This window comes from Poecilia mexicana, unplaced genomic scaffold (genome assembly GCF_051168715.1).
Source record: "Poecilia mexicana isolate PSO_F unplaced genomic scaffold, ASM5116871v1 scaffold_19, whole genome shotgun sequence".
Classification (NCBI taxonomy): domain Eukaryota; kingdom Metazoa; phylum Chordata; class Actinopteri; order Cyprinodontiformes; family Poeciliidae; genus Poecilia; species Poecilia mexicana.
In genome coordinates this window covers 18,465,808-18,475,164 of record NW_028263388.1, presented here as the reverse complement: position 1 = coordinate 18,475,164, position 9,357 = coordinate 18,465,808, and the positions used below count along the sequence as shown (strand labels likewise).

Sequence of the window (9,357 nt, the reverse complement as noted above, 5' to 3'; positions counted from 1 at the left end):
TAAAATCAAGAATCGAGTACCTTGTTATGTGTGCATTATTTATTTATTATTATTGAACAAATTTTCTTCCAATATTGCTCTGCATTTAACTCAGACATCTTCCCCATCAACTTTGACCTGCTTCCACCATCCATTATTATTTTGCTAAGTAGGCTAATTCATCATATGAATGAATTAATTCAAAGAGCCAATAACCTTTAACCTGTATAGCCTATTGATTTGAACACTGTTCTTAAAAAGACCTAACAGGTAATCAGTTTAAAATTAATATAGAATATGGATCAGAACATTTTCTTTTTTAGGCTCTTTATTGACTGAAGAGATTTAAGTAAGGGGAATGTTTTTGAGCATATAATCACATGAAACAAAAATATATATTATGGTCAAACAAGTTTATTAGTTTGTTTGTTGATGTGTGAAGATGGTTGTGATGATGAATTAGTCGACGTTCTCATAATTTTTGCGTTTAATGTTCAGACAGAGGCACACTCCGACTATCACTCCAAACACCTGCAACGGGTAAAAGATGGAGTTAGACGCTGGGAATAAAACAATGTGGCATACCTAAGGAGTTGCTTTAGCTTTTAAAATAACATAACTGACTCTGAATTTGCCTGAGTAAGAATGGAGTCTGATTTTTGCAGAATCCTACCAGGTAAAATTTACATTTGCTCCATAAATGCAGTGGTTAAACATGTGCTTCTTTCGTGTATTTTCCCAAGGGGAGATGTAAAGCCTACCTTTGATTCACAATCTGGCTTTTAATGAATACATTTTAGTATAATTTAAGGTTTCTGATGTATTATTAAAACCTGAAAGTAGTTTACCTCTGTGATTCCAAGAGCGATGCAAACGCCGCCGACCCACACCAGATTCTTCAACAGAAAGAGCTTTATAGCTGAGATACATCCCTGAGGAAGAAGACAGAGTTTAACCGTTTGTCCTCAGAAACGTGGTTAGACTCTTAAGCTGAAATATCTCAGCAGAGCAGACCTTTTTGTGAGCTTTATCCTTGTCATGTCCACAGCCTTCTCTCTTCTCCGGGCAGCAGGAATCTGGCACGGCTTCATGGTTTCCCCAGCCCACACTTCTGGACCAGTCGGTGTAAGTGTCGGCGCCGCAGCAGCTGAACTGCAGCGAAAGTTAAAGTAGAGAAAGGTTAAAAGTTAGAAGTTGCATCCTAAACGCCTAAATTACATTTAGTCAGTTTTGAAAAAGAAAGGAACGGTCTGCATGCACTGGGAGAAGGTGGTTTTTCAGCCGTATCGAAATCATTGTATTTTGCAAACTGCAGTGGAAACACTTTTCACTCGAGTCATGTGCTCAACAGCCAAATTTTTACTACCGGTGAAAACAACGAAGACGACGACAGGAAGTGGTAGGAGGATGAATCTGCAGGTTTTGGCTTGTCTTTCACTTTGCTGCGGGGCCCTCAGTGAGGGACATCTAAGGTTATTTCTATTCTTTTTCTCCCAGTGTTGTTGATCACCTTTTCCTGAATCCTGTTGATGGCGTGTCTGTTCTTTGGGCTGTATTCGTGGACCGCGGCCCGAGCTTGGGTGTTGATCCCGCTGTTCATCTGCAGAAGGGCAGTCTGCAGAAAAAAATCAGATCAACACAAACCCATGATGGCACAAGCACTTAGTTTTATTTAAAGTAGTATCATGTTTTTTAAATAATATGATATTAAAGATATCTTCAGATCCACCCTTCAGTTGTTTTTTTACTTTGATGTAAAAATAATTTCCTGAAGGAAGGATTTAAATTGTCTCACCCTGCTGCGAAATATATAAAAAGCAGCTCCTGTAAATATCTCCAAAAGGATGATGATTATCAGGATGCAGATGAACTAATCCACCAAGAAACAGAGAAAAAATAATCGTCCTTTTAGATAAACTTGAGCCACATTTAACGAAGACAGTTTTGAAACTATTTTTGGAATATTTGGTACATACACAAGACACCATGGAAGAATTATTCAGGAATGCCCCACAATGTCCCAAAATGGACACCAGGGCGATGACGGCACCCACTGCAATGAGGACGATGGCGATTTTGGACAAGCCGCTCCCTGCAAAAGTGCCAATCTGCGAGTAGGTCGAGTACTGGAGAGCTCCGATTGTGATGAGGGCGACCCCAGAAGCCTGAAGGACAAAACGAAACACCTAAGAATGCTGCTGTTGCAATATTAAGCCTAGCTAACACTCACGATCTAGTCAATTTCTTAATCTATCAAATTTCAATCTGAAGAATTTATTATTTTACTGTTTTATTGAGTAATCTATGAAAAAACAGAAGAATCTGAAGATTTCTGCATACGTTTTTAGGATGTATTTTGTAGATCTAGAATCAACAATAATCTCAGGATTATTTGAAGAGAAAAATAAGAAATTAAATTTATTGTCATTCTCACTAAGCACTACTTTATTGATAAATTAAGCAAAAATAAACCCAAAAATGTTATTTTGCTCTTCTGAGGGGAGGAGACGTCATGGCAGACTGATTAACCAATCAGAAGCTGTCATGTTAGGCAGCCAATAAAAACATGACTTCATTAAAAAAAAATTAAAAATTCTTTTTTAGACTAACATTTCCTAATACTCCAAAAATGAAAATAACTCTTTGACTGAGGTTTTTTCACAATATATAACATTCCTTATATCAAAATATGGCATTTGTGTTAAAACTATGACTAATCCAAAGTTTTCTCAATTTGTGAGAAATTGATTATTTAAATTAGACCTGTTTTCATATGATATGATGTTCATAGAAAGACATGGAAGAAGTTTCCCAAAGTCATAAAGATCAAGTGAAAAAGAGCCCAGAAAAATAGATAACTCATCTGTTAAATTGTACAAAGTTACACTGAAATCAAAAAGGGTCGCAAGATTACACTCCGTCTTCAAATTATTCATTTGGGACTTTTTAATTAAGCTTGGTCTGTCCTGTCAATTTAACTGACTGTGAAGAGAACAAGTAACTACGCTAAATAATTTCTGAATTTTGTCCCCCACGCGTTGTTCATTTATAGAAAAGCACGAGACCTGGAATAATAGTTTTATTTTTTTTTATGAGAAACGAGAGAAGAGCTCTTCTTTTCAACTTAGCGTTTTCATCTTTTTTAAGAACTTCCTCAGACAAGTGGCTGTCAAGATCTATGCTTCCAGTGGTGTATTTACTAGACATACGGTGCACACTCATTATTTTTCCTGTTAAATATGACATGCATGTCACTTAAAAATGCAGGTTTTTGTTTCTCCCTGCTAACTCGTATCTTTTTTATGATTACTTTGTATGTTAATAAATTTGACCAGTGTATCTTCTAACCCTATTCTTGAAAAGTAACATTGTTGGCAGTACTCACCAAGAAGATGCCGTTGAAGAAAACGAACCAACATTTGATGCTGCAGAAAGAACACATTGTGAAACAATCAGCTCTATGTTGCCTTGAACTGAAATAGCAGAAAAGCTTTAGGCGCTCCTCAGTCGACAGCAGCTCACAGTCTATCTGAGCTGCTCTGTGCGTTTATCATTCAGCTATATGAAAATGAGAAGTGGCTTGATTATGTTTAAACAGTCATATCTGATCAAAAGGCAGGACTCATTTAATCTATTTGCATTGTAGCATCACGCAATATGAACTAAAGAAGTTGCTCATTTGAAATCTTGCTGGTTGTCTTTGTCTGGTGAACCATTTAGGAGAAAAAAATTGTACTCAACTAAGAGCAGCACTCCTTCAATTTATTGTTGTCAGGCAGAAGTAAAAAGTAGTTATTCAACTTAGAGCAATAGTAATTTATGTATGGAGAGACATTATCGGACAGAAATATAAAACTATAAGCAAATTCTTTCACTTTCTAAGAACACAAGATTATTAAAAAAATTCATAGCAAGGTTCTTATGGAGGAGAAAGAGGCCCACAGCATAACAGATCCTCTACTGTATTTATCATGAGGGGGTTTCCCAGTTTTTCATCTTTCCTATCACATCATTTGGAGGGTTTGTTCCTGAAATGCTCAACCTTAATCTGATTTAACCAAAGGAAATGGTTCCTGTTAAAATCCTATCAAACTCCACAAGTTTACATTTGTGATGGTAGGATGGCAAACAATTTTTTTTTTCCCAGGCATGCCTGACAACAACAAATGTGTTGTTACCTAAACTGTTGCCATCTAACGTACAGGTACCTTCACAGTTACTAAAAATGTGACCAAAAGTCTTGAAATAAATGGCCTGTTATGGATTCTTTGTGATTTTTCTTTGTGATCTTGCTTACTTTGCATAGTGTCAAGAAAAGGTCGGGTTCTAATCCAGTCTAATGGCCAGATGTTGGATGTGTTGCATCATATTTATGAGATATGACATTGTAGAAACTTTGCAATAAATATGTTTTCTTCAGAAAACATGGGATTTTTCTCTCTTTGCCACAGCTTAAACTCTTTCTCCAGCATTTGGCTCCTGAGCATCTGCAGGAAACCTGGTCCGACTCCACAGTCTGGAAAAGACTTGAGGCCTCCGGCCTGAACACAGCAGTCTCCATCTGAAATTGCTCCGGGGATCCCTGGATTTTCTTTGTTCTGCAGATCTTCTTATGCTTCAATCTCCTCATTGTTCTTTTCCTGAGTTTTCTCAGAGCTTAAGCCAGGCACAGTAGCCTTAGAGGGGACCACAACTTCTGGCAAAAAAAAAAAAAAAATTAAATCACTTCTCCTGGAGGAAGTTTCTGTCAGTTTTTTTTTACTTTGTAGCAAACAAACAGAATTACAGCTATAACACAAAGTTGTATTTAGCAGCTTAGCACCCTGAATGTAGAAAAAATCGCTCAAAAAACATTTATGCAATTGTTGTAATTAATCACACATCTTTTTATTTGATAAAGTACCAGAAACAATCACAAAACAACAATAAACCTCACAATTAAGAAAGATTATTCTTCATCAGTAAAGTCCCAAAATAGTAATACAGCACCAGAGAGATCAACTTTGTAAGATGTAGTCTTATCATGCCTTCTTTAAATTTCTGTTATTAAATACAACTTCATTAATCAATTTAATCCCAAATGTCGACAGTAATTTCTATCAATTTTGTGTAATTTTTTTCTGTTGTGTATTTTCCATTTTCAGCATATATCTTACTTGGCCTAGAAAAAGTGAGCTCACCTTATAAGCCTTATAAGCCGCACCTACAAAGTTTGTTTTAAAAAAACTGGAAACATACCTATACCATCAGATCGATAGCCCTCAACTTAAAAGTTGCATCATATGAACTTATTCGTGTTGCTTCCTTGATGACAGGGTATGAGTTTGAAAACATTTCTCCATTGTGCTTGCTGCTAGCATGTGCTTGCTCTAAAGCTAAACGAAAAATGAGCACTTTCTTCTTTGATTTCCAATTTTGACTTCCAGTGATTCACTTCCTGCTATAGAGCCCCCTGGCGGTTGAAGAAAAATCCACAGAAAAGCCGCACCGGGCTAGAAGCTGCATGGTTCCAAGCGTGAAAGTAGCGCTTATAGTCCGAAAAATACAGTATTTTTTGTTACATTACAACTGCAAGTTAAGTATGTTAGCGTGATTTTATGTAGTGGACAAATATATAAAGTAGATCATCATTACATGCAGTAATCCAAAGTGATATGCGATTTTCCATGTTTTTCCAAATAGAAATTTAAGTCCACTTGTGTAATTTACTCTCAGCTCTTATGTGACATCCTCAGATATTTGTTAGAAAACATTAGTGCAAACAGCATCATGGTGACCAAGGAACAGGCAGGCGATGGATAAAATTATGGATTGGTTTTAAGAAATTTTGATTATAAAATAATATTCTATACTGTAAACATTGACATCCAATCAGAAGCGGCCCATGGTAACTCCATAGACCACAACTGGTAGGAAAAACAGTTTCCTCTCAACTAGTGAATTACATCAGTCTCCATTTTAAATGGAGAGTTTGTTTATCCTAAACAGATTCGTCCTTAGCCGATTCAGGAATTTGATCCCAAAAAGCAGAGGCCAAATTCAAAGGACTTGTTTTGCTGCCATTAAACGAATCTCTCTACACAGCTTTGTATAGAGAGACTCATTTAATTGCAGCAAAACAAGTCCTTTGTGTAAACTCATGAGATTTTGTCTGTAATCTTCTCCTTCCCAGCTCTTTTAAGTTTTATCAGATTGCATGCATAGAAAATTACACAACAGTTAAAAACAATATCACTTAAGATAATTGCAGTTTAGGCTGCATCAGCTATGACAATTTTACAATGCATAGCATCGTGCAGAACATCGGCTATTACAAAATGGGTCCTGGGGGCCATTTGCGGTTCTCTGAAGGCTTTTGGGAAGCTCAGTTGAGAATGGAGCAAGTCTGATCTGCAAGCGGTGGTCGGTTGATGCAGATGGTACAAAAAATAGATACCCATTTATTAAGTGTTTGCATTCATCTGATGTTTGAACCACAAACTTACTTCTTCTCAAAAACAAAATTTACTTCTCAAATAAAGAAAACAATAAAAAAAATTGACAAACTGTGGGTCTTATGTTTTGTATCTACAATAACTTACAGATCTGTTTTCTACAAAGATCCTACTATTTTGTTAAGCTTAATAAAAATGAAATTGTTCAGTTTATGATTGAGCAGATAAATAAAAAAACAGACATGAAAAGTTTGTTTTAAAAGTATTATATATATAAAACAATAATATTCTTGCTTCCCCAAATGCTTTCGACGTAATGACTTTGGCCCTGATGGCAAAGTTCCCCCCCCCCCACCCTCACCTTCTTCAAATCAGATAAAATTGGTGTCAGACGTTTGTGCAGCAAAATTTTTTGTTTGTGCCGTTTTGGCTTTGAAGATATTAATGAAAGTGTAAAGATCAAAAGGTCAACCAGCCCCACCACTTTCATGAAATCAAACAAAACAGATGTCAGTCAACTTGGCTACGTTTGTGCAGCAAAAACACAGCACAAACAAAGTCGAGTTGACTGACTAGTTGGGCTGGTTGACCTTTCACGACCTCTAGAAACATTTCTTTATATCTGTAAAATGACAGTGGCATTTTAAAGATATGCCACTGTCTGTGCAGCAAAAACGAACATTTTTGCTGCACAAACGTAACACAAATGTTTGACACCAATGTTGTCTGATTTGAAGAAGGTGGGGGAACCAACTTCACTCGAGTCAAAAATCTTGGACACCACAGTTCTACAACTAGCCAGAGTGAAAGGTCCTCCACAAGGGGGCGCACTTTGCTCCTGTTCTACCTTGAAAACGCCTCGAGTCAGTTACCTTGCAGATACAAGGACACATCCCTCACATAAAGTCTGCTCTTTGTTTCATTGTCTTGGACTGATGGACTATTGCGGAGTCCCCAAGAGTTGGAGCGAGTTTCTGGAAATGAGACGGATAATGGCTTACAGAGAGTCTTTGAAGGACTCCATGAGAACAGGAAGTTAAATCATTACCATAGTTGGAGCACTCAGTGCTCAGAAAGGACTGTGTCCTTCCCACGCTGCAATGCTTTTCCTGTTTGGAATTCCAAAAGAATTGGTCAAAACTTTGAAATGTTTTCATGTGATAAGCATGATTCCCATCAAGGCACAAAGCAATAAATTACTCTTTTTTTTTTTAAATCCTCTTTTTGTGATGAAATGAGTGGAGCAGCCCAGAAAAGCAGTTTAGTGTAAATTTCAGGATGCACATACGCACATTTTTGACATTTATCTCCCTGCCAGTAGACCGGGAAATAAATAAACTGCAGGGTAGATAGATAGATTCTTCATTCAAACTTTCGACTGATCAACAAGAAACAGGAAAAACGTAATTGACAAATGTTACGGTCACTGACCTCTAGGAGCTCTCTTCATGAAAGAGCTCTCTTTTGTGTCTCAGTTTTCCCTGGCTGCCACAGGTGGGATGAGTTGGGGCTCGTCAGCCATCCTACAAAAAGCAGCAAGCTGAAGATGCCAGACCCCTTCTTTTGTTGTCCTGGTCCTGGACCTGTGATCCTGTGTGGGAACTGAGCTGAGCTGAGCTGAGCTGAGCTGAGCTGAGCTGAGCTGAGCTGAGCTGAGCTGAGCTGAGCTTGCTGTGAGCATCTTTGTGAACAATTGTCCAAGACGTGTTTTTGTTCAGAGGTGGAAGCTGATAGGGGTTCTCTGCCATTTTTTTTTGTGTGAACTGTTTTCTCCTGTTTTTTGGTTAGTAAGGGAGTTTAGGTTTTGTATTTTCCTTTAGTTCTTCTTTAGAAAGTGGTTGTTTTATTTTATAGTTATAAGGGGGTGTTTTGTTTATTATTTTGGCCATGGAGACCCTGAAGCATTAAGCTCCCCTGTGTTGTTTTTTATGGCTCCTGTTGTTGTTTTATCAGGATTGTAAAATAAATTATACTTTTGTTACTCATCAACTGTTCGGATTACTTTTTCGTTTTATGTTTAAGCCCAGTGCCAGAATTTACTTTAGGGATTTAAGGGTGGGGTTATAACAAACTTTATCGCAGATCTGTTTTTGCAAAGAAAATCATCAAAACCTCCTGAAACAAAGAGAAACAGGGAAAAACTCAAACAACTCACTTTTGAACATGAAAGGAACAGCGGAGCGATTCTGTTTGCGAGATAGCTCCTGAATTTAACATATTTCTCCAGCAGATTTCATTGGGTTTGTTTATGGTTAAGATATGTGAGCCTGATTAATGAGGCATCCAAAACCGAGCAGAGCTGAGTTTTACGACGCTGTGCAGAGCTGCAGAGACTGATTTCATGTCGGCTTCATCGTTCCTCGGGCTGCTCCATCCATCCATCAGTGTGTTTTGATGCGAGGCGACATGTTTGCTGTCTGAAGTAAATGACGGCCAGCTGCTACATGGTACCACCCACCCCCCACACAGCTGGCAGCCTAGAAGTTTTCTGACATTTTTTACTTACATTTCACCCCAAACATCACAACAATTGGGAATTAATGCTCAACATTCGCTACAGTGTTTTTTGTAGCTAATCTGAATCAGTCAATTACTTATTAAAAACACTTTGAAGTATATTTTTTGTTTAGTCTCAACACTGTGAACATTAACATATGGGGCTCATGTGGGTTGAAAAATGGCTCCCAGATGGGTTACACAATGGCCCCTTGTCATTCAGCTGTTTTTTGTTCAGCCGTTTTCCCTCTTTGACATTAAAATCTCAAAGAATCAACATAATTTGATGCTGCATGTCTGATTTGCCACCACAAGAAAATGTGTCTATGTGGAGATAGGACAAAGAAATAAAATATGACTGAAGACTGTTATTTTTTAAATCAAAAACACTGAAATTCTGGGATCTTGCAACATCATTTAAAACTGTACAATTCATGTTTAAAGTAAG

General features: G+C 37.5%; 1 protein-coding gene and 1 long non-coding RNA gene across 2 annotated transcripts; both read right to left on the bottom strand.

The window, feature by feature from the left end:
- Positions 1–377: 377 nt before the first annotated feature.
- LOC106920263 (CD63 antigen-like) lies at positions 378–3,519 on the bottom strand. The gene is made up of 7 exons (XM_014991174.2): positions 3,365–3,519; positions 1,956–2,144; positions 1,775–1,849; positions 1,490–1,594; positions 994–1,131; positions 828–911; positions 378–510 (listed from the first exon to the last, which is right to left on the bottom strand). The coding sequence occupies exons 1-7, from the start codon at positions 3,419–3,421 to the stop codon at positions 439–441; spliced, it is 720 nt and encodes a 239-aa protein (XP_014846660.2). The 5' UTR covers positions 3,422–3,519; the 3' UTR covers positions 378–438.
- Positions 3,520–3,720: 201 nt separating this feature from the next.
- On the bottom strand, positions 3,721–8,872 carry LOC148153709 (uncharacterized). Its single transcript, XR_015766376.1, has 3 exons — positions 7,462–8,872; positions 7,286–7,387; positions 3,721–4,675 (listed from the first exon to the last, which is right to left on the bottom strand). It is a non-coding gene; the product is annotated as an uncharacterized LOC148153709 (long non-coding RNA).
- Positions 8,873–9,357: the final 485 nt, after the last annotated feature.

What these genes read in the sequence shown, in the direction of transcription:
- LOC106920263 (XM_014991174.2), bottom strand. Translation starts at nt 3,421, where the DNA reads ATGTGTTCTTTCTGCAGCATCAAATGTTGGTTCGTTTTCTTCAACGGC. An exon ending in ATTCTTCCATGGTGTCTTGT is followed by an intron (nt 1,850 to 1,955) that starts GTATGTACCAAA and finishes TTGGTGGATTAG; the next exon opens with TTCATCTGCATCCTGATAAT. An exon ending in TTTATATATTTCGCAGCAGG is followed by an intron (nt 1,595 to 1,774) that starts GTGAGACAATTT and finishes TTTTTTCTGCAG; the next exon opens with ACTGCCCTTCTGCAGATGAA.